Source organism: Aspergillus ibericus (assembly GCF_003184845.1).
Source record: "Aspergillus ibericus CBS 121593 unplaced genomic scaffold BO80scaffold_16, whole genome shotgun sequence".
NCBI classification, from domain to species: domain Eukaryota; kingdom Fungi; phylum Ascomycota; class Eurotiomycetes; order Eurotiales; family Aspergillaceae; genus Aspergillus; species Aspergillus ibericus.
The window spans coordinates 305,141-328,847 of NW_020292114.1; the positions used below are offsets into that span (position 1 = coordinate 305,141).

The window sequence follows — 23,707 nt, forward strand, 5'->3', positions numbered from 1 at the left end:
GATCTTGCTACCAGGGACAAGCAACACCACGTCTGCGATTGGCTGTGCTGTAGCTACTCGATGTCCTCTCTTCATGGATGTCATCGGTCTTGAATCATGTGTCGAGCCGCTCGAGGGTCTCCTCTCTGAGAGCGGCGCATCTGTCCAACAGCCGTATCTGGCGGAAGGTACCGAGGAATAATCGTGGTCTCCTACCTGGTCCACCGTGCTAATTCTTCAATTGCTCGCTAGGGATGTCCTTACCATAGCTTTGCCCGGTCGACAACGGGGTTGGCTGCGAAACTCTTTCATGGCGTTCTCCGCACCTCTCCGTCGGTTCGGCTGTTAAGCACCTTCGGGGCCGGGCCTGGATTTGCACAGAACCAGCAATTGGCGACTGAGTATCTGGACAAACAATGCGATGATACATCCGGTGAGGACTGGTCTAAACTGCGCCTTCAGTCTCCGTTGAGCCAGTGCTATAGTCCGTCGGATGCGAGCGCAGACTATGCGGACCCGAGGGTCATAGAAGTTAAACAATCAAAGGGAGCGTCGAGAGGGGAAGCTGCACGCACAGGAGATGATACAGGCTGTACCAAAAGAATCGAGCAGGAGGCTGAGAATGGTGAGAAAAGCAAAGTTCATGGAGAAGGGGAAGGTCGAGGACAGAGAGCGGGCCAGTCCAACAGTGAAGATGGTCGTCTTTCGAAACCTCTACATTTGAGCAGACGCACCGGATCATTACCGAATGAACAAGAAAAAAGTAAACGTTCACGGCCCCGGAATCAACTGTCAGAACCACGCAGGCGAACCAAGGTGGCTGATTCCGCATTTGAGCCGACTCCTACCGAGTACCTAGTCGATACCTTACAAAACGCGCACAAGTCCCATGGCGCCCAAAGCCGCAGCTGGATGTTTACCACAAGAGGCACTGGGATCATGGCTTCCTTGACCCAAAGACAAAGAGATAATTTCAAACAGTTCCACCGGCTTTCGTTGCAGGAAATTGTCGCAGACTACATAGAGTTGGTGGACCCCCTTTTGGAGCAAGCAAACTCTGGCGTGATACCTGGTGCAGCAGAGTTAAACGAGGCCCTCCAACTAGCCTTTTGCGAAGATCACCTCAATTATCTCGCGGCACGGCAATACTCCGCCGCCGATGTGGTGGCTTGGGCATGGGTGCTCAAGAGCAGTACACCCTACGAGGCCATCCTTCGAATTTTACTCTTGGAAGCAGAAAGAAGTTCAGACAAAGACTGTTCGATCAAGACGGTGCCTCCTTTCATCCCGCTCCTTCTTTTGCGCCAGAGTCTTGATACAAAGGCGTTCCGGCTGCTCTTGATCTATTCCCTGCACCTGATGAGCGGCCAGGCTGTTCCGACCTCTGACATCGCGATGGAAGCGATTGCCAACGGCGCAGTTTTTGACCGACCCCAGGTACCCGGCAATACGAAGCCATTGATTGAGCCTAACATGTGTGCAACTTATGTGGTTCGCTTGCTCCATCATGCTCGCGAATTGTGGCCACAAGCTCAGCTTACTATTGCCCGCGCATTTGCGTTTTATCTGGATAACCTTCAATGTGGAGGCGAGGGCGGGACTGTTGCAACAGAGCGGATCAACCAGTTTATGGCCGACAAGTTCAACACTGTGCTCCGAATCCTTTCGTTGCCCTGCAGACATGGTCCGTTTACGTCCGCCTCCATCCAGCAACAAGCGCAGTTCGAGCTCCTTCGCGCCATGGCGCGACATCGGCCTGCTTTGCCGGTCACGCGTCGCGGTTACCAGGGCATCGTTGCGGTCCAAATAGCCCACAAGAAGACTCCGGAGGAGCGGCAGTCCGCGGAACTGAGGGCCCCGTCATGGCCGCCTTGGAAGGAAGACAAAATCGGGTTCGACGTCAAGCGGGGTGTCGAGGGTATGAAAAGCCGAGCGATGCGGGTGCTTTCTCAAATGAAGGAGGCAGGTTATTCGCGGTCTCGTTGGGAAGAGATGTCCAGTATTCTAGCAGGCTGGGACACGGACAAAAGCCCAACGATTCAAACGCGATCGTTGATGTCTCGCCCGGAGACGGCGCATGGCCCTTCCGGAAACCCCAACCACACCATCTGGGCAGCCCGGATTCGGGCTACCAGGACGGTCCGAGAGGCCTGGGCATGCTTCCTCTCCTATCGCGACCAGGGTCTACCTCCACGCGGTACCATATACGCCGCCATGGCCGAAAAATTGATCTTTCGGCAGAAGGCCGTCCGTCATAGCTCTCATCAACACAGCCAGGCATTGCCGGGTGATGGGAGGGAAGTCTTCCCCGAACCTTCGTCTGTCCGGGATTGGATCTATGTCTCCACCGAGCCACCTCCATTAGAGGATCTTCTTCGCGAAATGCTCTCACAGGGCATCCGGCCGCGGGGTAGATTCCTAGCTTTACTTCTGCGCAATGCACCGACTTTCGGCTCGGGCTTGGACTATCTTTGTTGCAGTGACTTGACAAATGAGCAGTTGGAGGAACTATGCACCGTCTCGGGGCCGAAACGCGGCGACCAGGCGCACAAGAGCAAGGTATTAGACCGATTGCCTGACTACCTCATCTCTTCCTTCATAACCTTCTTATGCAACTTTTCTACCGTTGGGCATCGTGGTCTGGTGCAATCCGACAGTCGTGCTGGGGATATGTTTCCTATACTACTAGGGCGTCATTCGACGAATTCTTCTTACACGGCTACGCTATTTGCATATGCCGAAGAACTGAAGAGACGCGAGGATCTTCGACATCCCAAGATCCTAGCGCATGCTATACACCTTCTTCAGCTCCGACAGTCGCGGTCTCCTCAAACGTGGATCCAAGTCATGTCGGCTCTGGCCCGGGACCGTGTTGGGTATTCATCCCATAGGATGGGACGCCACGCTCGATTGGCCCTTTCCTGGTACGAACTCTTGGAGCTCGCCAGTTGGATGGACCGGCGTCAGATCGAGTTGAGCTTGGAGGGATTCCAAATTCTCTGCTCCAGCTTTTCACGGGTCGTAGTTGCAGGAGTCAAGCATCCGGACTCGGTGGAAGACGGGCTTGCGATCGTCAGCGACGTGGCGCGACGAGGGCGACTGATCAGCTTCAAAGATACTTCCACGCGCTTTGAAGATATGGTTCAGAGTGGGCTCAGCATCCTCAAGACTCGGTTTGATGAGCTTGTTTTTCTGGATCCCAAGACCTCGTCCTTTTTTGAACGAAGCCGAACTTCGATCCAGGATGCCACCGGTTCTCAAGTGACCGTGCCATCTCTATTTCACGTCCCCTCACCTGCCGTGCTCCACGCGTTCGTGCGAGCGCTCGGGTTTGCTGAGGATACGGACGGCCTGTTGAGTCTGCTCCGCTGGATGCGGCAGTACGAACTCACGCTGAAGGAGAAGTATGACGAGAACCTGAATGGCGAGAGGATGATGCGGCAGATCATTGTCGCCGTCCGCATGTTCTTCGAGGGGTACTGGGGCAGGTCACCCCCGGCTTCCCCCGGGTGGGAACCGGGCATGGAGCCGACGCATGATCTGCATGAGAACGGCGAAGCTGAGGGTTTGGACGAGGGATCAACATTCTCGGACGCCAGCCTGCAAGAGGCGTATGACATCATCACCACCTCGCAGGTCTGGGGATCGTGGCCGAGTGATGAGGAGGTTTTGGATTATATAGCTCACGGGGAGCAGGAGTCGCGCGGGGCCAGCGATCGATTCCGGCATTCTGTACATTAATGTAAATAGAACTGTAACATTATACATAGGTGAATAGAGCATTGCACGCAGCGCTTATCCGCGGCTTCCCCGCAGCCGCGCTCGGCGATCCCCACAGCTGCGGATCTCCATTTCCAAGCTCAGCTTCTTCTTCCTCCTCCCTCCATTGCCAGGGACCACACTTCATCTCCAATCACCACCATGCCTCCTCGTCTCCCCACCACCACCGTGCGATCTGCCTTGTCCTGCCGCATCACGATCGCGAGGTTCAGCACGAGCAGCGACAATGCCGTGATCCAGACTCAGCACGTCCCCGCCCCCGGATCGGGGAGCATTCGCGTCCTGCTACTGAACCGACCTAACGCACGCAATGCCATCTCGCGAGACCTTCTCAATGGATTGGCCAAGAACGTCCAGTCGATTGCCGCCGAAGGGGGCTCAGGTCCAACCCGGGCCCTCGTCATCGCCAGCAACGTCGACTCGGCGTTCTGCGCGGGCGCCGACCTCAAGGAGCGCGCGACCATGTCTCGGGAAGAGTACGCAGGTCCGGTCACCAACTAGTGTCGCTTGCTAATCATGCATCTATCCTTTAGAACAGCCGAATTCTTAACTAATCTCCGAACGACCTTCCGCACCCTCTCGGAACTCCCCATTCCTACCATTTCCTCCGTCTCCTCCATGGCACTCGGCGGCGGACTCGAGCTCGCCCTCTGCACGCATCTCCGCGTCTTCGGCTCCTCCAGCATGGTCGGACTTCCCGAGACACGACTAGCGATTATCCCCGGTGCCGGAGGTACCTATCGTCTCCCGAGCCTGATTGGCGTGAACCGTGCCCGGGATCTCATCCTCACTGGACGGCGGGTGTCCGGTCCGGAATCATATTTCATTGGACTGTGCGATCGGCTCGTGGAGATTCTCCCCGAGGAGGAAGCCAAGGAGGGCGTGGCGCGGGAGAAGGTCCTCCGGGAAAGTATCAAACTTGCGTTGGATATCTGTGAGGGCGGGCCGATTGCCATCAAGCAGGCCTTGAAGGCTGTGAGTGAGTACCAGCGGGGCGAGGCGGCCGAGAATGAGGCGTATCTGGGCGTGATGGGCACGGAGGACCGGTTTGAGGCTCTCCGGGCGTTTGCGGAAAAGCGGAAGCCTGTGTTCAGGGGGAGATGAGCTTGCCTGGTTACCTGGGTGTACGACGAGACGACCAATGGATATTGTGAGTCAGGTCGGACAGACGTAGGTGGAAAGATTCTAGAATTTGTGTGAGTCATGTATGCTATATGGGAATCTTATTCCGATGCCGTTGGTCTGGATTTCTTGTACCGCACAGGCTCAGTAGGTTCCAGGGATCATCCAGACCTATCGTATGTTGCACGGAAGTCTGTTTCTTCACCTGGACCATCATCTCCAGGCTACTACATATCCTCGAACCTCAAACCAGATGTCTATTTCACAATGAACATGACCATGAACATGACCTCGACCACTCCCGTATCCCAACCCATCCTCGGTACGTACTATGTAGGTGGGTTCAGTGGTGGGTATCCATCCGCCGCGGCCAGACCCGCTTCCGTTCCGTTGCTGGTGCTGGTGGTGGTGCTAATGCTTCCGGGGTGCTCCACGGTCCGACCCTGATCATCCTGAAGGGACCCTGACCTTGAGTTGGGTGACAGCCTTTTGTTAGTAAGTTTCTTTCTTGATTATTTATCGTCTATGTTTGAGTCAGGTTGATGTGTGTTTTGATTTATCTAGTAGAACCGCTAAGTATGAAATAACTAAAACTTAACTCATCGTTGATGTGATATCCATATTAAAAATCATTCCATCTCACAAAGAAATGTAAATATCCCAGCCTCGCAGCACAAAAAGCAAAAACAGGGCGATGCGAGTTGAGCCTCGCATTCCCAAATCTTATTAAGCTCATTCCCATAAGTACCTACGATGTAAGATGAACATGTAAAGATGAACGGAATAAGAAGTAGGATTTCATGCAGGCACAGCCACGTAGATCCATCCGAACCTCAATCCTCCGGGAACATCTCCTGCATACGGAGTAGGCTGACAGCCTGGTGCAAAAAGAGCCCGAAGTGCTCGGCGGGCATGACTGGGCTTGGCCTGCCGAACTAACTTTAGTCGGCCGCGCCGGGGCGTCACAGCCCCTCCAGGGGCCGGGGTCTAATCCGGGGGTTGGATCCCGTACTACGACGGATGGAAGGTGGAAGGGACAGTCTAGGCTGGGTGGACCGAGGTTAGGGGATGGTAGTATCATTGTGTCAGGATGGAATATGGGATGAGACACGGCGGCGGTGGAAGATAGATAGATAGATACATAGTACTCGTTGGCATCGATGCGTTCCCCGCGATCTGCAGGTGAGCTTCGATTCTTCCTGGTCAGCGAGGCGGGCGGCATGACCTCTAGTTGGTCAGCCCCCCTGGTGTCCACGGGAACTTGACCAAGTGGGAGTAGGAGGAAAACTAGTAAGTAGCAACTGAAGATACTACCAGTAGTAACTCGATGACGGAAATTCACTCGTCGGCCTGCTGCTTGCCCTGCAGAACCTGAAGCAGCGCCTACAGGCACCAGGCACCCTCTGGGCCCAGTCATCTGCGGCCCTCATGCTGGGCTGCCCCCACTGCATAAATACCATCCAGCTGCTCGTCCTTTGACTCAGTGACCTCCTCACCCTCAACTGACCCGTTGTTTCCCTCTTTTCTTTCTTGCTGTGTTTCCACCCTTCATCACCTTTCGTATTAAATCTCCCTCTTAGCTCCATCGCTTCGTCCAAATTAACCACCATTCTCTCGCGCATGGTCGCAATCGACTCGTTCTAGCCTTCCTCTTCAGGAAACTCCGTTGCGTGGATGTGAGAAACCGAGTGCTGTTCTGATCGGTGCCTGGCTGACTCGACTTCTCTAATCTCACCCGCAGTCGACCTCAACCTAGGCAGCTCGAGCTATGTCCGACCTCGCCTCGCGTGTAAAGCAGTACGGTTTGACCCAGGTCTACTGTAGCCCCGAAAAGCCTCTGGTTGATATCGTCTTTGTCCATGGGCTGAATGGCCATCCTCACCACACCTGGGCCTCAAAGAATAATGGCACCTTCTGGCCAGCCGACCTGTTGCCTGAGGTCCTCGGCCCGTACCGGGTGAGGCTGCTGACCTATGGGTACAACGCAAACGTAACTGCCTTCACGGACGGTGCATCGAAGGACAGGATTCATAATCATGCCGAGACTCTGGCATCGGGACTCGCGGCCAACCGGAATGTAAATATTCCTATTCCACTCATGCAGTACTTGCGAAGGCATACTGACGTCTTTAGCTGCGCAATTGTTCGGAAAGGCCAATCATCTTCGTCTGCCACTCTCTGGGTGGTCTCGTCGTCAAACGCACCCTCATCTACTGCCGCAACGTGTCGAACGAGAAGATTGAGCATCTGCGATCCATCTATGTGTCCACATACGGGATCCTGTTTCTAGGAACACCGCATAATGGTTCGGACGTGGCCAAATGGGGCCTGCTCCTGCAGAACATCTGCAGTGCCGTGATGCCGAAGAAGTTCATGGAGTCATCCCCCCATCTGGTCAAGGCCCTCAAAACCAACAATGAGACGCTCCAGAATATCAACAGCCTCTTCGCCGACATCACAAGCCGGTTCCACATCTATTTTTTTCACGAGACACTATCAAGCGACGTGAAAGGGACGCGCGAGTTGATCGTAGACGAAAGCTCCGCCGCGCCCTACGCCGAAGGTGTCGAACGGATGGGTATCGAAGCTGACCACAGTCACATGTGTAAGTTCGATGACGACAATTCCCCTGGCTATGAAGCGGTGGCCGAAGCCCTGCTGCGGTACTCGCGCGATGCCCCGCACACGATCGCAGATCGTTGGGTCGAAGAAGAAAAAACTCGCCGGGTACAAAAACAGACCAAAATTAGGGAGATCTTCAGCCACGGTATGTAGTCAGGATCCAGCCATCTGAAGCAGTACTAACAGATGCAGATCCAGTAGAGGCGGAACATCTGGGGAGAAGCGTTCCGGACCTTCGCACAATCGGTAGGACACACCTGCTTCCTGATCCTTCATCTTCTGTCACGTTGAGGGAATATGAGATTGAGGAGCCCCCGGAGTCTGCCTATCATAGCAAGCATGTGTAAATCTGTGTTTGGGATGGTTGCAAATTAAGAACGGAGAGTCGGCCTCGAAAGCTGAAAACCAGAATAGGCCATCAATTTCGGCAGCCATCGTTGTGTTCTTTTCCTTTGATTTCTTGTCTTCCCATGGCGATGTGTTTTTCCTGTTATGCTGTGATATCTCCTCCTGTACCCTAGTGTTGTTTTCTTATCAACAAATTGTCAAGTCAGATCATGCTGACTGCCCCTTAGGTAATTCTGAATTGATGGCCCTTCAATCCGAGAGAAGAAGGTCCCTTGTATCTGATCTCGGCGAAAGCACCAATTTGTCTCTCTCCCAGTCTCTCCAGAGGGATCCCTTGTTTGTGGTGCCTCCAGGCTTCCACCCGAACGCGACCTTTGTGGGAATGCAAAAAGAACTCGAAATATTGCACTCCAGAGTGTTCAAAGCCAAGAAGAGAGCAGAGCGACTCACAGCCGTACTCATCTGTGGAGGTCCCGGGACAGGCAAGTCGCATCTTGCACGCCAGTATGTTTGGACCCATCGAGCCATCTACCCCGGGGGAGTCTTCTGGGTGGACGCGAAATCCCGTCAGTCGACCTTCAAGTGCTTTTGGGATATAGCACAGGCTGCCACCCTCACTGATGGACAAGAATTTGAATATCCAGACACCGATACATCGCAGAAGTATGTCGAGTCGGTGCGAAACTGGCTGCAAGCGCGAGAAGAATGGCTGCTGGTATTTGATGGGGTTACCTTCAACCAAGAAAACGACCTCAACCACTTCAAACAGTTCTTGCCGTTTAATAAGAAGTGCAGCATCATCTACACCTCCGTGGATAAGACGCTGAGAAAGAAACAGCGCCTGTATGAACCGTACTGTCTGATGGTATGGCCTCTGCAGGTTGCCGACGCCTGCAAGTTACTCTTCGAGGACCTCGGCATCAGGAAGCCCAACAAGGAGCAAATCCGCAAAGCGACTGATTTGGTGACTCATTATGAGTGCCTTCCACTGGCCATCCATGCTATTAGCCATCGACTTGCCGCCACATCGAAGCCAATCGAGCGGTATCATATCAATTCCCATCTCACCGACGAGAAGCTCGCAGAGCCATTCCTGAGCATCATGCACGATCTTTACCGTAGTGGGCACTTTGAGGCTTTGAATCTGATCAACCTCGTATCCTTCTTTAGTCACCATGTCCCCATCGGTCTTATAACGCTTGGAATCTCCGCCCTGGGCAAGTGGAACGTGAATATTCTCACTAGCAGCAGACGTGGCGAACAAGGTGACATCGACACCACTCTCGGGATCCTTATCCGATACGGGCTGATTGAGAGAGTGTCCGACTTCTATGCCCTACATGCCAGAGCTCTCTCGCCACAAGCCGAAAAGGATAATGTTCTAGACATGAAGGCAGTGGCCCCTGACCTGTCGGAGTCGCAAACAGAGAGCAGCCAAGATGCCTTTTTTTCGGTTTATCAAAACTCCGGGACCATCGATGTTATTAAGATTCACAGCGTGGTCCAAGAGTTCTGCCGGGACGAGCTCAAGATTATGGACCAGGAGGAGAAAAGCCGGTTCCAGGCGAACGCAAGCACGTCGGACGCTAGCTTTTATGAGTCATGGCTTGTGGTTGCGACTCGTGTCCTATGCACCTCCTATGAGAATGCAAAAGCCCGAATGGACCGTGCTGACGACTGTGGCTTGGTCAAGGACTATCGGGAATATGAGACCCATGCTTCGAGATTGGCCGAGAACTTGCCCAAAAGATCCTCGAGTGAACCAGCAATAGTTCGTGAAGCTCGCAAAGAACTCAAGCAGGTGCTGAAGAGTATTGCCAGCGAAATCGATCGAATTTCTCCCAGTTCCTCGCAGGAATCGGTCCGCAAGCAGCGGTCTGTCTTTGACCGGTCCAGCAGCTCGTCGTCGTCGGTGCCTGAATCCGCAAACGAGGAAGGGCGTTGGGACTGGAGCGAATTGACGACGCCCAAAGTAGAATCGCCGCAGGAGATCAGTGCACCTCAGCAACGCGTGAACCTCAAGCCATTTGTGCCTCATATCTTTAGAGAGTCCAGCCAGGATAAAGACACCGGATATGAGAGTGACCGAGAGAGCGCTACTGCTGTGATCCGAACTTCACCTGCGCTATCGCAAATGAGCCAGCAAGCGGAGACGCCCAAGTTATCGCAAGGGACCAGCTCTTCCCTGCCCATGGATGATTGGGGCTGGAATGTGGTCGTGAAGAAACATTCAAAATCCAAGTTGAAAGAAGAGAAGTCAAAGCAGCGGCCATATTTCCCTCGAAACATCAGGGGCTCCCTGCCGGCAGCTCCAGTTTTAAAGATCTTTCCCGTCCAAGGGAGAAGTGCTTCGAGCAGCTCTCTGGGTAAGAGCCGGAGAAGCTCGCTCGCCTCTGCATCGGAAGCCCTTGCGGCCGTACAGCTCTCCAGCCCTCCTCATTCTCATGACGACCTCACCAAGCGAGGGTCAGGTCGACCGTCTGTGGACAAGGAGAATACGCCAACGTATGCCACGGTAGTAGCCAGACACACGCAAGATGAGACTGGGGCCCCGAAGCAGCGATCATCGTCAACACCCGGTGGAAAGACCAGGCCCACACTTCTTTCACTGCAGAACAAATCTTCGGGTGAGTCCCTGCAGAGCCGGTCCAGCAATGCACATGCGTCGCCACTGTCCGCGGAGTTCAAGCCCGACCGTATGACCCAGTCCACGTATAGCGAGCCTGACCAGGGCTACCTTCAGCATCAACTGAACGCCCTTGATCTGGGAATCGCGCAAGAGTCCCGGTACCGGTCCCGCCACTTGTCCACCGTGCGACCAATGGCACCTCCCGGGGGCGATATGTCGGCCAGCACGCCTTCGATCCTCACATATATCCCACCACCCCCTCCGCTTCCGTATGAAGGAAACATTGACGTTGCAGTTCCTCGACGCGTCGGTGTGGCCCAGGCGAGCCCTATCGGCCCAGCGACCGGCAAGGCGAGACCGGTCACCCATCCATCTGCAATCATGCCAGGCATCTCACCTCCAAGCTCTCTGGTTGTTGATCCGCCTGCTGGATATGCTTCCGAGCCGGCCCCCGAGCCTATGACGCGAAACCCATCAACGCAGTCCCAGCAGTCCTGGGCGACGGAGCCGATTCGGTATCCGCCGCGGTTCTCCCCCATGCCACCTTCTACACCGGTCCCCGGACATTCTGCCTTGACGAGTGGTCTACCCCATGTGATGCCACCGCCGCACACGCTGGCTGGGGCCGGCAGCTGGATCACGGACATACCACAGCAGGGACCACCGCCGGCGATCATCGGTGCCCGGCAGCCGGAAATAGCCTATGCTGCGCAAGCCCAACTCCGACCGATGAATACATTGGAGGCCCAGGTTGCGACCATGGACCCTGCATGGGCGGCCGAGCCAGCTCCCACACTGCATTTTGGAGGCCACCGCGTGGATGTGCGTGACGCTCGACAACGGCTGGGGGGACGCGTTCAATACCCCACACATCTTCCGCCGGGAGTCCCAGGATACCCCATGTATCATCCCAACTTATCGGGACCGTTGATTCCGCACGAGTTGGCAGTTCCAGTGGGGGGAACAACCGGATTGCGAGCACGGAGTGGCAGCTCACCTCCTCGTCCTGACTTTGACGGACTCAACATGTGAGAAGCAGCACGGAATCGAACCTGTCTGTGATACACCCACCAAGGAAAAAAAAGAAAAGAGAAAAACAAGTGGAAAAGTAAAACCGCTGGAAACAATAATGTATGAACGATAACGAAGTGACGAATCCATCGGGGGATAACACATGCATATGAAGGTTTGGAGTTTCGTTCGGGGTTCAGGTCTATGCATTTTCAGGAGCATGACGAATGGAGGAGAGCATCTAGAGGTGTTGGTACACGAAAGATATCATAATACGGTGGGAGCATTGCATTTGGCGTTCAGTGTTGATCGGTAACGCGTCTTAAGCAAATCATCTGTCTGCCCTGTTTTTTGTTCTTTTTCTTTTTCTTTTTCTTCTTTTTTCTTTTCTTCTTCTTAGGGGCACTAGCTGGGGTTCCAGCCGGGCCCTGCATTGAACAAGACCGGTAGGGCGATGTGAACGACTCAGCCAGCGGATCACCAACCCGGGGGAGAAGTGATCTAGAAGAACGGATGGAAGAGGAGAAGGAGACTAACGAAGACTAAGGAGTGATCCGCGCAGGTGGATCGGCCGTGAACTGAACCGAGCCTTGGTCACGATCCCCGCTAACCCCAATCGGGTCCTGCAGTGACAGGCCATCGACGTAAGAGATACATAACCGTGCTGGCTCTGGTGATGACGTCTTCCAGCATGCAAGCCAGTTATAAAGACTCACGGTCCCTACCGCATGGATGTAGTTCTGGAAAATCTGACACATTGGTTGACAATCCATTCCATTGAACTAGCTAATTACCTCCTCTCTCCTACCAATCCCACCGTTGACTATTATCCCACCCACCATGTCTTTCCTCACTCGCATTGCCCCGGCTGCTCGTACAGCTTCGCTGTCTCTGCGACCCACCACCACTCCAGCTCTCTCCGTGGGCGCCACCCGCTCGATCTCCGCCAGTGCTCGCCGGGAAAAGGGCCCCGTTGATGCCACCAAGGACACTCTGAAGAAGGCCGACCGGAAAGTCTCGGATGCTGCCGTGAAAGGCATCGAGGTTGGTGGTATGTATCATTCCCATATTCCATCTATCGGTTTCCTCTGGACCATCGCTCATGACGGCTGCAGAAACCGCCGCCGAGAAACTCAAGGACACTGTGGGCAGAACCTCCACCGATGCCAAGGCCAAGTCTCAGGAACTGTCCGGGGATGCATCAGAAGTGGCCGGCAAGAGCAAGGGCAAGGCTGAAGAGGCACTAGGCTCGGCGAAGGGCAAGGCCGAGGAAGTGGCTGGCGAGGCCAAGGGCAAGGCCAAGCAGGCTGCTGGACGATTCTAGAGGGGAAAATTCTTACGTATACTTGATGACCTGCATGAAATGCCCGGATTGGAGTCATAAATATGTATTATTATAGTTAATTCATTGAATCAGTGACCATGCTTCTTTGTAAGAGTAAGATTCGTCATAGGCTTAGTGGCGGATGGCAGCGGCTTGCGGCACCCGAGCGGAATCTAGGGTACAGAAGGTTAAATTCTGATGGTCTTCCATGGATCCAGACCTGTATGTTCCTGTGATGGCAGAGAAGTTTTTTGATCAGTATACATTCGAGTATCCTCATCATCAACGTCATCCTAGCGGCAAAGGAACAGTTAGCGCGGGTCCCTGCACCAAGCGGGGTCTTCCAAGATGACGAACTGAAGAACTAAGAAGAATGAAGAATCCCCACTTCTTCATCGGCGAGCCGAGGCTTTGGCTCTCCTCGGGGTCATGCCCGTTTCGGGACTCTCCATCCTTTTCTTTTGCCCCCGACGATTCTGCGTCTCCTCTTGTTCTTCTGTCCTTTTCTTCTGTCCGGGGTTGATCTTCGTCATTCTTTTTATTGTCACCTTTCGGTTGTTCTTCTGTCTCTCTGTATCCTCACGTATGCACAATGAGTAATCTCAAGAACCCCCTCGGCCTATTGATGGCAATTCTCATACGAGTGCCCCTCGTGCTCAAGACCATCCTACTCCATAGCATTCGTCTCTCGCCTGTTACCGGAAAACAAGACCTGCGCACCGAGTTAACCGTCGCCATCCTCCGCTCGATCATCGTCTTTACCTCGCCCGTCGGCAAGCAGCAAAACGACAGCTTGCGCGATCCCGGGATCAAGGGTCCCATGTGGGTGTCCAAGGTGACCCTTCCTCGACCGGAGGATGATGTCCAGGATGCGGTCATCCGAGCGATCGAGGAACTGAAAGTGGGGGACGAGTCATACAATATTCCGGGGGTGGTGCCGGTTGAGGCCGAGTGGACGGGATATCGCAGTGGCGTGGGTAAGAACGCACCGCAGCCGGATATCTCAGAAGAGGCCAAGTATGAGGAGCTGCGAAAAGAGTGTAAAGAGGATATGGTAATTTTGTATCTGCATGGGGGCGCTTACTTGTGAGTTGCTACTTTGCCACCGGCGATAGGGTCTCACTAACATCTTTTATCTAGTCTCCTCGATCCTTGCACTTATCGCCCGGTCGTAACCCAACTGTCGAAGCGTACAGGCGCTCCAGTCCTATCGGTGCGCTACCGTCTTGCTCCCCAGAACCCGTTCCCTGCGGCTCTCATCGACGCCCTTGTTGCATACCTCTCGCTCGTTTCCCCGCCTCCGGGCTCTCTGCATGAGCCCGTCCCACCAAGTAAGATCATCATCGCTGGCGACTCGGCTGGAGGCAATCTCAGTCTCGTTCTCCTGCAAACCATTCTCACGCTCCGTCGCGCCTGCCCCGTCGTTCGCTTCCACGGACGAGACGTCCCCATTGAGCTCCCCGCCGGTGTAGCCACCAGCTCCCCGTGGTGCGACGTCACCCGGTCCATGCCCTCGGTCTTTCACAACTCCGTATACGACTATCTCGACCCTCCCACCCAGAACCCAGAGGTATCCTATCGCCCACTCGCTGTTCCCGAGGACGACGTCTGGCCTGTTAAACCGCCCCGCGTCGATCTCTACGCTAATGCCAACGCCCTCCTTCACCCACTCGTCAGCCCGCTCGCCGGCCGCGCGGAGATCTGGCAAGGCGCACCCCCCATTTTTATTGCCATGGGCGAGGAAGGCCTTTCAGATGAGGGACTGATTCTCGCCCGCAAGATGCACCGCGCGGGTGTCCCTGTCATCGTGGAGCAATTCGAAGGCATGCCGCATTGCTTCGGACTGATCATGATGGGCACCCCCGCTGGCCGTCGGTTCTATGACAATACGGCACAGTTCTGCCGTGATGTCGTCACGGGCACGCTTACCGCGGACACTCCCACGCCCGGGAATGTCACCTATATCGGGTACAAGCTGCGACATACGCGTGAGATTCCTCTCGAAAAGGCAGTTCCCTTGACAGACGAGGAGGTCGCGGAGATCTTACGAAAGGGTGCTCAGTGGCGCGTGGAGGGAGAGAAGGAGCTCGAGGAAGAGTGGCTTGGGAAGGCGAAGCTATAGCCTGCGCGTTGTCTAACATCAAGATTCTGCAAGTCGGCGTTGGGTCTCAACTTTGCTATACCCTTTTTTGTTACCTGTTTTCTATAGATCATGTGTTTAACTGTATATTATCGCATGGACATACACGATACCATACATAGATCGAGATACATACTCTTAGAGCCAAATCGTCCCTTAATGAGTACATGCGCATCAACGTCAAGCACAATCCCATCGTTCTCATAGGAGGCTGATTTGACGGGTACATCTCTGCTCCAGCCTCCACGCTATCTGCAATAACTCTCCATTTCCATGTACATAAGGTTTGATGAATCCATCACATCTATCATATGTTCTTGATAAACAGTACCGCTATAGTCAATGACCTCGGTAGATTGAACAAGGTTAAATTCGACCAGCGTCAGATCCAACCTGCAAACAGCAGAGTAAGATCTTCTCTTTGGGATAGGACAGTCAACAATGATCTACAATGTTGACTAGACGGAATTTGCTGAGACAAAGCTCCGTTCACATCCCTGCCACCTGGCTCAGGCGGGGGTTTCCCCTACCCCGCCTGAAGCGGCGATACCTGGGGCTACTAGTGGGCGGCTGAGTGAGAGGGAAGCGAAGATATGATTGCCATGAGTGCATCCCTGAGTCTACCTGGCTGATGGAAACAGGGCCTTCAATCTTGATATTAGGTTGCTTTAAGGTGCCCGAAGGGTTCTCGATCCCAGAGAAAAAGAAAACAAAGAGGGATGACAGCTACAGTGAGAAGCCTCCTGGGCACGTTCAATCCTCAGCCCATGGATATCGACACCAACCCCACACTTTCCAGCAAGCAGTGGACCGAAGATTTCCCTCCTTTTGAACAGCAATACGTCAGGGTTTGGGCCCCGACTGTATCCGCGGTGGAAGAATTTCTAGGGCCCGGCAGGGACACCCCCTCCGGAGCTGATGGGGTTGGACTTGAGACTGTCGCCCATGTATTGAACACCTACCCCCAAGTGGTATCAAGTGAGGGCGACGTCACCCGGGATTTTGACCAGAACATCATTGTGCCAGTCGCGTTGGCCTTTTCCGGCCACTCAGCCTGGTCCAGTCCCAGCCCTGGCGTGCAGGCCGTGCCGGGAGCGCCCACACTTTGGTCGCGATCACTGGTCGGAGCGAAACGAGTAAGCTCGTCCACCAGAACAGTGGACTACCAAATGACGATGTCCCATGTGGAGAGGTCCCTCGAGCGTCCTGCTATGATTGGAGAGATGAAGAAACCCCGAGTGATTCGGCGAAAGGAATGGACGTTTGAAGAAGAGGCGAGTGGAACGACGATCCGTCTTGCCCAGGAGCTCCGAGCGTATGTTGCACGGTCCTGTGGTGACCTGTTTATCTGGGGCCTTACTGACGGAGTCTAGATATGCCTGTGAATATCGTTGCCCACAGGTCTTTGTCTTTGATATGAAAACGCTTGTGCTGGTGCAGTTTCGGGCCTTGCGTGTCGAGGATATTTCTGCGGAAGATTGCCCCGTTGATATCTGCGTTATCCCTCGAGATTATGATCCAAACATACCGGATCAATGCACGATGCAGTTCGCGCTGTACAGACTTGCCTGGCGGGGATGGGTTCGTCTATGCGCAACGTTGGAATGCAGAGAAGACAGGCGGCCAGGAGAATATGTACGGGTGCCGACCCATTTGAACCATGGGGGCTTGACACGGAAGTACGAATATTGGTCAGGGACGCCGATATGGGTTGACCATTATGGCCGTCAATACCTTGCTCATCCAAGTGGATGTCGGCGAGATTTCGTCTACAGATCTCGGCCCCGTCCGAATGGTACCGCAGAGACACAGGGCTTTTGGGTGTGGAGGTCTCAGGATGGACTGATAGAAGATACGCCAAATGCTTTCATTTCTGGCTATTGAAAGCCAGTATCAGGCCGGGGTCAAAGTGTAGCTCATTGGATGGAGGAGCCAGCTTTGGATTTACAGACCCTAGCTCGAGACTACTTCATATTTCTCTACATCAGATGAGACTAATAGTCTTGCAATAAGAAGCATTGCTTTCGCTCTGGCTCTTTCAGCGCTTTACTGGGCTACGCATTTACAATCCCACTGTATCATTGCCAATGTCCTTTACTGGACTTTGGTGGAAACTGCGTCCCATACTCCTTGAAGACACTATCAATGGCATCTGTCAGATGCAGCACCACTATACAGTCTATGGGAAGTCAACTAGATGAGGGACACCCAATCCCTCCTTGTCTGTTCATGATGGATTTGACATTGATCTGTTACAGCCAGTAGTTAGGACATGCATGTGACAGCAGATTAGTCAGCAACCAGATCGACGCATCTATCATCCCTGTCTTCCTCTCTTTCAATATCGCTGACCCCTTCTTCCATTTTTTGTTACTACTTAACACGATGGCTTCGGCCTTGCAGAATGCACAACCTTCCCATGTAAGAAAAAGCTCATAAGCACAGGTTGGACGACCTAGCTAAGCTCACAGGACCAGATCCTCTATCTCGGCGACCAGCCCATCCCTGTGACCGAGGTCATACGGCTGGATCCCAATCGAACTGTCTATCGCGTCGGAATCGAGCCCGTTGGCGATCTTCCGCAGACCGTCATCGTCAAGCAGCAGAAGGAAGGATGGGAGAAAGAGTTTCGACAGGAGGCGGAAGCTTATGAGAAACTCAACCCGCTTCAAGGAACCGTAATACCACGGCTATTCGGGCAAGGTTCTTTCGATGGAGTCCCCGCGCTTGTCCTTTCAGAGGTGATTGGGACCACTTTATATGATCTTGCTCATTGTCGGGAGTCTCCCATTCACGAGAAAACCCTGAGAACGCAACTAGAGACCGTATTCACTCTCCTATCCGAGTACGGCGCCGTGTACTGGGACCAGAAAGTGGATAACTTCCTACTCTGCAGTGAGGAGGACTCGGGAAGTAGTAAAGTCATGGTGGTGGATCTCGAGCAGGTGCGGTTCCCTGGGACGTTTCGGTCGTGGGAAGGGAAGGTTAATCGGAACGGGGCGCGTTCTTTGATGAGAGACTTTCGCGATATTCGATACCCAGATCGTGAGGCCTCACCTGTAAGGTCCTGGATGGCTGGGTCTGTTCGCCAGGATGAGAGTGTTTCGAGGACAACTGAGTCATCGAGTCTAGGGGTGTTGTGCGCTCGATGAATCTCCGGGATACAAGGTAGCGGGGTATTGTGGCTGAATAGACCGAGGCAGAAGGAAGTTGCAAGGTCCTGGAATTGAAATTCTGAGGCGTTCAGGACACTAGGACTAGCGACGAAGTCAAGCTAGGAAATTAATAGTACAGACGAGAGGGAAGTGGATGAACTTCGAGCTCATGATACTGGATCTGTGGCCGGCAGACATGAGATTATAAGCCACGGTACTACCAACCAACAAGTTACAACCCTTCGACTACTCGAGCATATATCTCCGGTACCCAACCATCCCACCACAATCAATACATCCACCCGACGTATCCCCATTCCAATCCGGCCTCGCCCACCGAACATGCAAAGGAACATGAACGAGGTTGGAATGGGGCAGCCAGGGATCATCCCACTTGCGGAGGGATCTCACCCCAGTCGCGGAAACCTACCCAGGTGCTATACACAGACAGGGTAGGTTCGTCAACCCACTCACGATACTCAAGTTCACCTCGGGGAAGGGGGCAGAGTTACGTGCTCATTGGTTTTCTAGGTGGTGGGTTGGGGGTGGGCGAGGGTGATGGTTTGGCTGGGCTGGATATCCAGGTTGGGCGGATGGTGTCTTGGTTGGATCAGGATCGGATCGGGGGAAGGACTTTGTGATGTATGTAGTGTGGTGGGAGTAGTACGGTGGGAGGAAGTTAATTGTGTGTTATCTACTTGATGGGTGTGGCGAGATGGGGAGGCGAGATGAGGGATGAACGAAGAGAGGGTTAGAAATAGTATTAACTAACCCGCCGTCATCCTGACATCTCGATGTGAAGCCCGGTATCGCAGATTTACTATGTAATAGGAAGCAATAGGGCTTGACTAACTGGGAAGAGCTAGCGCGCGTCTTGCAGATCAACGATAACCTTAGATAAGAATAGCTCCATTCGAATTGAATACAAGTTAAGCCAGTAATCACATTCATAGCAAATTGCCGAGAATCAATCCAAATCCACCAAGGTATTACCCAACTCCACAGGCAACTAACTCCAAGCAACTCCAAGCAACTCCAAAGTATCACGCTAAACGACCTAAAAGATAAACTAAATATACTCATCATCGTCCATGGAGCCATCATCCTCCCAAGAGGGTGCTGGAATATCCTCCACCTTCAACTCGGGAACCGCCTCCGGAACCACCGTCGGCTCTTTCTCAGACCACAGTCTAGGCGGAGAGAAGAACCCCCGAGATGGAGCTGCCGCCGTAGGAAAGTTGGTCACTCGGCCATGGATGCGGACCTCGCCGGTCAGATTAACCGGACGGGGAGCCTCCTCCACATATCCATCCCAGAAGCCAAGCACCTGTGCCAGAAGTCTGGCAAGCGCAATGGTGACAGTCCAGAGAGGGGTGAAGATCGACGACAGGTGCAGCCAGCGCCAGAGCATGGTCGGAATCACGTATGGAAAACAGGGAGCATCCGGGAGCAAGCAATTTCCTTGGCAGGTGTCGGAGATGGAAGGGTGGCAGTACAGATCACACATGGTAGACTCGGAGTAGAACCACAGGAGCAGGATGAGAGAGCACCATCCCAGCCGCGTCGGACGGATGCGTCGAGAGACAGGATCCCGTCTCCATAGACGTGGAAGAGAGACCAATGCGTAGACACGGCCGTCATGCTCTCCGTTGCAATTCTCACAGCTATGCTGATGGGATCGCTTGCCCCTTGGGGCCGAGGCAAGGACGTCCGCATCTCGGGATACCTGGGCCTCCAAGCCATTCAGCCCGGTTTTGACTCTCTGAATATTGTCCGCCAATGACTTGAGCTTTTCGTTGAGCCGGTCCAGGTCCACTGTCTCTCGGCTTCCGGAGCTTGCAAGCTCCAGCTTCTTCAAAATCTCCTTCTCGTATGCAGCATCATCCTCTTCCTCGGTCTTTAGCTCGCCGGGTTGCCCGTCAATGATGTCTTGGAGCGACTCGATCGTATCATCACCGACGTCCAAGGAGACTTTGTGGGACTTGAAATCTTGCAAAACCGTCTCTAGGGCGCTCTTGGGCAAGTCGGGTTTGACCAATGGTGGCTTGTCCTTTGCCTTTGCCTTCCCAGTCGTTTGTTCCGCTTTCTTCAGCACGTCCTTCTTTTCCTGGGATTTCTGCTCTGCGTCCTTTCGTTTCTGCTCCTCCTGTTCTAGCCTTTGCTTTTCCTCCTTCTGTTTCTCCTTCTGCCTCTCCTCCCTCTGCCTCTGTTCTCTTTCTCGTTCCTCCCGCCGTCTCTTTTCTTCTTGTTCCTTCTCTCGATCCTCGTGCCTCTGTCTTTCTTCCAACTCGAACGTTTGGGACACTTCGTCGATCGTAGGTTGCGTAGGCACGTACCGATCATTCCTTGGCGGCGATGGCACTATATCCTGAGACAGATGTTCTGGGAACTCGCTCACCCGCTCCACCCGTTCAGTCACCGGCGTATCGATCCACGCACCCGTCACAATAGGCGTCTTGTCGTAGATGTGTCTTTCCGGAACTTTCTGAGACTCCGGGGTCATAAGCTGCTGGCCTGGACTCTCGGTTCTCGACAGTTTCCGAAGCAAATCTTGAGAGTCTCTCTTTGTGGGACTTCGCTTCGTAAAGGTTGAGTTCTTGTAAACGACAATCGGCGTGTTTGGTATTGGGTCGCCCTCAATGGATTTCTCGGCGTTTTGTTCAAAGGCCAGCTTGTTATGTGCGTCGGATAACGGAACCCTGTTGTACCTATTGGATTTGCTTTCGAGGGTCAATTCTGGGGCCTCGAATCTCGGAGGCGATGGGTCCTTCGCCCTTTCAGCTGGCATGTCTGGAAGCTCGGTGCGCCGGGTCATCTTCTTCAACCAGTCACGGCGATAAGCCGCCCGGCTCCCCCAAGTGTTGGGAAGGTTCAAGGAGGGCTTGAGACCATCGTCCTCTTCCAGTTCCATCTCTTGCTCGTCCTCCTCCTCCTCGCGCCGTTGCAGATTCTCCGACGTCAACGGATTTATGTTCCCCGCATTGCTTAACACAGGTGATCGGCTGGATGTGGCTCGTCTCAATCGCTTTTCATCTTGGACATGGTCGACCAGCTTGCGGCGCAGGGAATCGTCGGAGATCTCGTTCAAGAAATCCGCGTCGGCAGCCGCGAACAAATCCTCCCCTCGCAGACGTGATGCCGACGATGAGCGCCGGCTGCGACTACTTCGTAGGGAAAAGTTGAAATCATCCTCCGGGTCTAGGTCAGCGAGACTCCCCGCGTCATCGATCTGCCGATACGCCTCTGCCAGCTCATTCGGAGGGTTGGACTCGGGAGAGGCGGGGTTGAAACTCTGTCGTCTGGTCCGGTTTGGCGACCCAAAAGTGTAGGGGGCGGCCTCACGATCCGACATGCTGGGTAAACGCGATGTAAACTCGAATGCTTTGCGGAAACTTCCGGTTTGGCTGAAGTTCCTCCGGTATTGTCGGCTGTTGTAATCGGCGAAGTTATCGGGCATAAACGACGCGTCAAAAGTATCGGCAAGACGAGTTTGACGAGCTCGTCGAAAGGGAGAGAGTTGCTGGTCCTGAGGATAATCGCGGTTGCGACGCGCCAGGGCTCCGCGGTCGCTCCTGCGCTCGGGGGTGGCAGGCATGATGGGAGATCGACCAATCCGGGCCTTGCGACTAACACCGAGAAGCGAGGAGGGATTGGGGGGAGAATGCAGTGAATGATCAATCAGGCCCTCAGGTATCGAGTATTACGTCTCGACCGGCAAGTACCAGCAAGTACCAGCAACTTAGTTGCAACACGAGCTCCGCCGGCGGTCTCCTGGGTGGCCCGATCAGGTTAGCCGGGGCCTGGCGTCATTCCAGCAATTCCGCATCTCCTTCGCTTTTCTTTCCTCCTCGGCCTCAATTCTTCCAATTTAGGTCCAGGCCGACTGCTGAGCCCTCCGGTCAGTGGATAAGACCTCCCAGTGGGTATCACGCCTTCCTTTTCCCGTCCCCTGCCCAGATGATCCCATCCGAGCGCCTTCATCGACCGACATGTGACCCGATCAGGCGAATCGATCGTCGTCGCTTGTCGTGTCCCCGCATCGCTTTCAACGAGACGGGCTATAAACTGCATTATTGTATGTCACAGGGACTAACATCTCTTCAACTTCTCAGATACTCTATAGTCCTTCCCCTTCGCCCACCTCGGTCATTTAACCTGCCCGAGTTCCGAAAACAAGAGCACACAAGAGCACTACCAGAACATCGCGAAATGGCCAAATCCGCCAGGCGAGGCCCCAAGCCCAAGGCGTCAGCTACGACGTCCGCGGCCTCCTCAGGCACTTCCACTCCCAGCTCGCAGGCGGGCCCTCTTCCTCCGTTCCGCAGAGCCCCTGAAGCTCTCAAGCCGCTCCTCGAACCTCTTTCCCCGCGCGAAGTCTACCTCGTCCACATCGACACCTCCCCCGTAGAGATCAAACAGCAATCATTCATCGTGCCATGCGTCATAAACGCCATTATCCTCGCCCTCCTCGCTTTCCGAGTCTACATGGTTCGCAACATTTACCCCGCCATGATAGCAACAATGGTCGGAATCAACAACTCCATGACCGTGGACACATCGATAATGACATGGGGCGAGATAGCCGACGTGACCCTGCGTCGCGTAGGAAACGTCTTGCTGGACTACTTTCTCGTGACGGTGTTCCTGTCCTGGCCCATCCGATTCCTCTTCGGCGCAGTACGATGGCGCCGCAACGTCGGCTTCCGGGGCCACGAGATCATTGTCCGGAAGAGCCAGCCTGACATGACTAAAGGCCTGAAGCGTGACCGCTGGATCCGGGAAGATGAAGAAACGCGGGACAAGATTGTTGCGGCGGTGACCCCGGAGCGGATCATGAAGACTGGGTACCTCCTTGTGGATGCAGACTTCGATCTCGATTACGACGCCATGATCAAAGCCCACGAGATGGTCGACAACCCTCAGAAGGATGCGAAGGTCTCATTGGAGGAGTTCCGCACGGCAGTTCTGGTGAACACAGATGCCCATGGCTGGTTGATCTGGCATGTTGGAGACGAAAATGAGAAGATTAGCCCCGATCCCAGCCCCAGCGATATCCCGGAGGACCCAACCCGATCCGCCCAAAGGGATCAAATTCTGATGTTCAAGGACAAGCTGACGGCCATGGGCAAAGAGGACCTTTTCTTCCGATGGGTCGAACTAGTCCAGTACGAGAGCACCCAGCCGGGCGGATTCACCCCGGAAAGGCAACAATCCGCCATGCTTCAGGTCAAACAGCTCTTTGAGGAGAACGACGTCGACTTTTCACAATTCTGGGAAGACGTCGGTGGCTTGGATGAGTTCATGGAGCAGCTTGATTAATCTCGTGCATATATCTACCAGTAAATGCTTTCTCTCCCATTCTATCTTGTCTTCTTGAACCATTTTCGGGGATATTCAGGATGCCAGGCGTTGTCGGTGCATTATAAAACCAGAGCCGGATGGCACATTGCATATCAATCTATTTCATCCACATAGTACTATAACAAAGCAAACGCTAAATCATAATGATCTCCACGTCTAATCCTAACCCTAATCCGCTTAGGCCACGGACGTAAAAGCAAATGTAAAACAGATAAAAGGTTTCCATATAACTAAGG

At 54.0% G+C, this 23,707-nt stretch overlaps 9 protein-coding genes across 9 annotated transcripts; 8 read left to right on the forward strand and 1 right to left on the reverse strand.

Moving 5' to 3' along the window:
• Positions 1–9: 9 nt before the first annotated feature.
• On the forward strand, positions 10–3,767 carry BO80DRAFT_405480 (uncharacterized protein). The gene is made up of 2 exons (XM_025717717.1): positions 10–167; positions 232–3,767. The coding sequence occupies exons 1-2, from the start codon at positions 78–80 to the stop codon at positions 3,718–3,720; spliced, it is 3,579 nt and encodes a 1,192-aa protein (XP_025576016.1). The 5' UTR covers positions 10–77; the 3' UTR covers positions 3,721–3,767.
• A 61-nt stretch (positions 3,768–3,828) lies between these two features.
• On the forward strand, positions 3,829–4,863 carry BO80DRAFT_380466 (putative mitochondrial methylglutaconyl-CoA hydratase (Auh); the record flags this gene model as incomplete). Its single annotated transcript, XM_025716802.1, has 2 exons — positions 3,829–4,235; positions 4,293–4,863. Exons 1-2 carry the CDS (start codon positions 3,901–3,903, stop codon positions 4,861–4,863), a joined length of 906 nt encoding a protein of 301 aa, XP_025576017.1. The 5' UTR covers positions 3,829–3,900.
• A 1,786-nt stretch (positions 4,864–6,649) lies between these two features.
• On the forward strand, positions 6,650–11,512 carry BO80DRAFT_353784 (LipA and NB-ARC domain protein; the record flags this gene model as incomplete). Its single annotated transcript, XM_025715675.1, has 4 exons — positions 6,650–6,958; positions 7,015–7,655; positions 7,727–7,822; positions 8,113–11,512. The coding sequence occupies 4 exons, from the start codon at positions 6,650–6,652 to the stop codon at positions 11,510–11,512; spliced, it is 4,446 nt and encodes a 1,481-aa protein (XP_025576018.1).
• An 819-nt stretch (positions 11,513–12,331) lies between these two features.
• Positions 12,332–12,815, forward strand: BO80DRAFT_434248 (uncharacterized protein; the record flags this gene model as incomplete). Its single annotated transcript, XM_025720858.1, has 2 exons — positions 12,332–12,542; positions 12,607–12,815. 2 exons carry the CDS (start codon positions 12,332–12,334, stop codon positions 12,813–12,815), a joined length of 420 nt encoding a protein of 139 aa, XP_025576019.1.
• A 243-nt stretch (positions 12,816–13,058) lies between these two features.
• Positions 13,059–15,107, forward strand: BO80DRAFT_380474 (alpha/beta hydrolase). Its single transcript, XM_025716803.1, has 2 exons — positions 13,059–13,901; positions 13,956–15,107. Exons 1-2 carry the CDS (start codon positions 13,408–13,410, stop codon positions 14,935–14,937), a joined length of 1,476 nt encoding a protein of 491 aa, XP_025576020.1. The 5' UTR covers positions 13,059–13,407; the 3' UTR covers positions 14,938–15,107.
• A 444-nt stretch (positions 15,108–15,551) lies between these two features.
• Positions 15,552–16,972, forward strand: BO80DRAFT_501618 (uncharacterized protein). The gene is made up of 2 exons (XM_025724292.1): positions 15,552–16,270; positions 16,329–16,972. The coding sequence occupies exons 1-2, from the start codon at positions 15,675–15,677 to the stop codon at positions 16,837–16,839; spliced, it is 1,107 nt and encodes a 368-aa protein (XP_025576021.1). The 5' UTR covers positions 15,552–15,674; the 3' UTR covers positions 16,840–16,972.
• A 336-nt stretch (positions 16,973–17,308) lies between these two features.
• Positions 17,309–18,107, forward strand: BO80DRAFT_464241 (uncharacterized protein; the record flags this gene model as incomplete). Its single annotated transcript, XM_025722639.1, has 2 exons — positions 17,309–17,376; positions 17,427–18,107. Exons 1-2 carry the CDS (start codon positions 17,341–17,343, stop codon positions 18,105–18,107), a joined length of 717 nt encoding a protein of 238 aa, XP_025576022.1. The 5' UTR covers positions 17,309–17,340.
• An 857-nt stretch (positions 18,108–18,964) lies between these two features.
• Positions 18,965–21,814, reverse strand: BO80DRAFT_424527 (uncharacterized protein). Its single transcript, XM_025719309.1, has one exon. It carries the CDS (start codon positions 21,703–21,705, stop codon positions 19,180–19,182), a length of 2,526 nt encoding a protein of 841 aa, XP_025576023.1. The 5' UTR covers positions 21,706–21,814; the 3' UTR covers positions 18,965–19,179.
• A 171-nt stretch (positions 21,815–21,985) lies between these two features.
• On the forward strand, positions 21,986–23,605 carry BO80DRAFT_424528 (uncharacterized protein). Its single transcript, XM_025719310.1, has one exon. It carries the CDS (start codon positions 22,068–22,070, stop codon positions 23,427–23,429), a length of 1,362 nt encoding a protein of 453 aa, XP_025576024.1. The 5' UTR covers positions 21,986–22,067; the 3' UTR covers positions 23,430–23,605.
• Positions 23,606–23,707: the final 102 nt, after the last annotated feature.

Excerpts from the sequence above, each read along its gene's own strand:
- BO80DRAFT_424528 (XM_025719310.1), top strand. The coding sequence starts at position 22,068 with ATGATCCCATCCGAGCGCCTTCATCGACCGACATGTGACCCGATCAGG.
- BO80DRAFT_424527 (XM_025719309.1), bottom strand. The coding sequence starts at position 21,705 with ATGCCTGCCACCCCCGAGCGCAGGAGCGACCGCGGAGCCCTGGCGCGT.
- BO80DRAFT_380474 (XM_025716803.1), top strand. The coding sequence starts at position 13,408 with ATGAGTAATCTCAAGAACCCCCTCGGCCTATTGATGGCAATTCTCATA. Across the intron at positions 13,902-13,955 it reads CTGCATGGGGGCGCTTACTT|TCTCCTCGATCCTTGCACTT; the intron begins GTGAGTTGCTAC and ends TCTTTTATCTAG.
- BO80DRAFT_501618 (XM_025724292.1), top strand. The coding sequence starts at position 15,675 with ATGACAGCTACAGTGAGAAGCCTCCTGGGCACGTTCAATCCTCAGCCC. Across the intron at positions 16,271-16,328 it reads CTTGCCCAGGAGCTCCGAGC|ATATGCCTGTGAATATCGTT; the intron begins GTATGTTGCACG and ends GACGGAGTCTAG.
- BO80DRAFT_405480 (XM_025717717.1), top strand. The coding sequence starts at position 78 with ATGTCATCGGTCTTGAATCATGTGTCGAGCCGCTCGAGGGTCTCCTCT. Across the intron at positions 168-231 it reads ACAGCCGTATCTGGCGGAAG|GGATGTCCTTACCATAGCTT; the intron begins GTACCGAGGAAT and ends ATTGCTCGCTAG.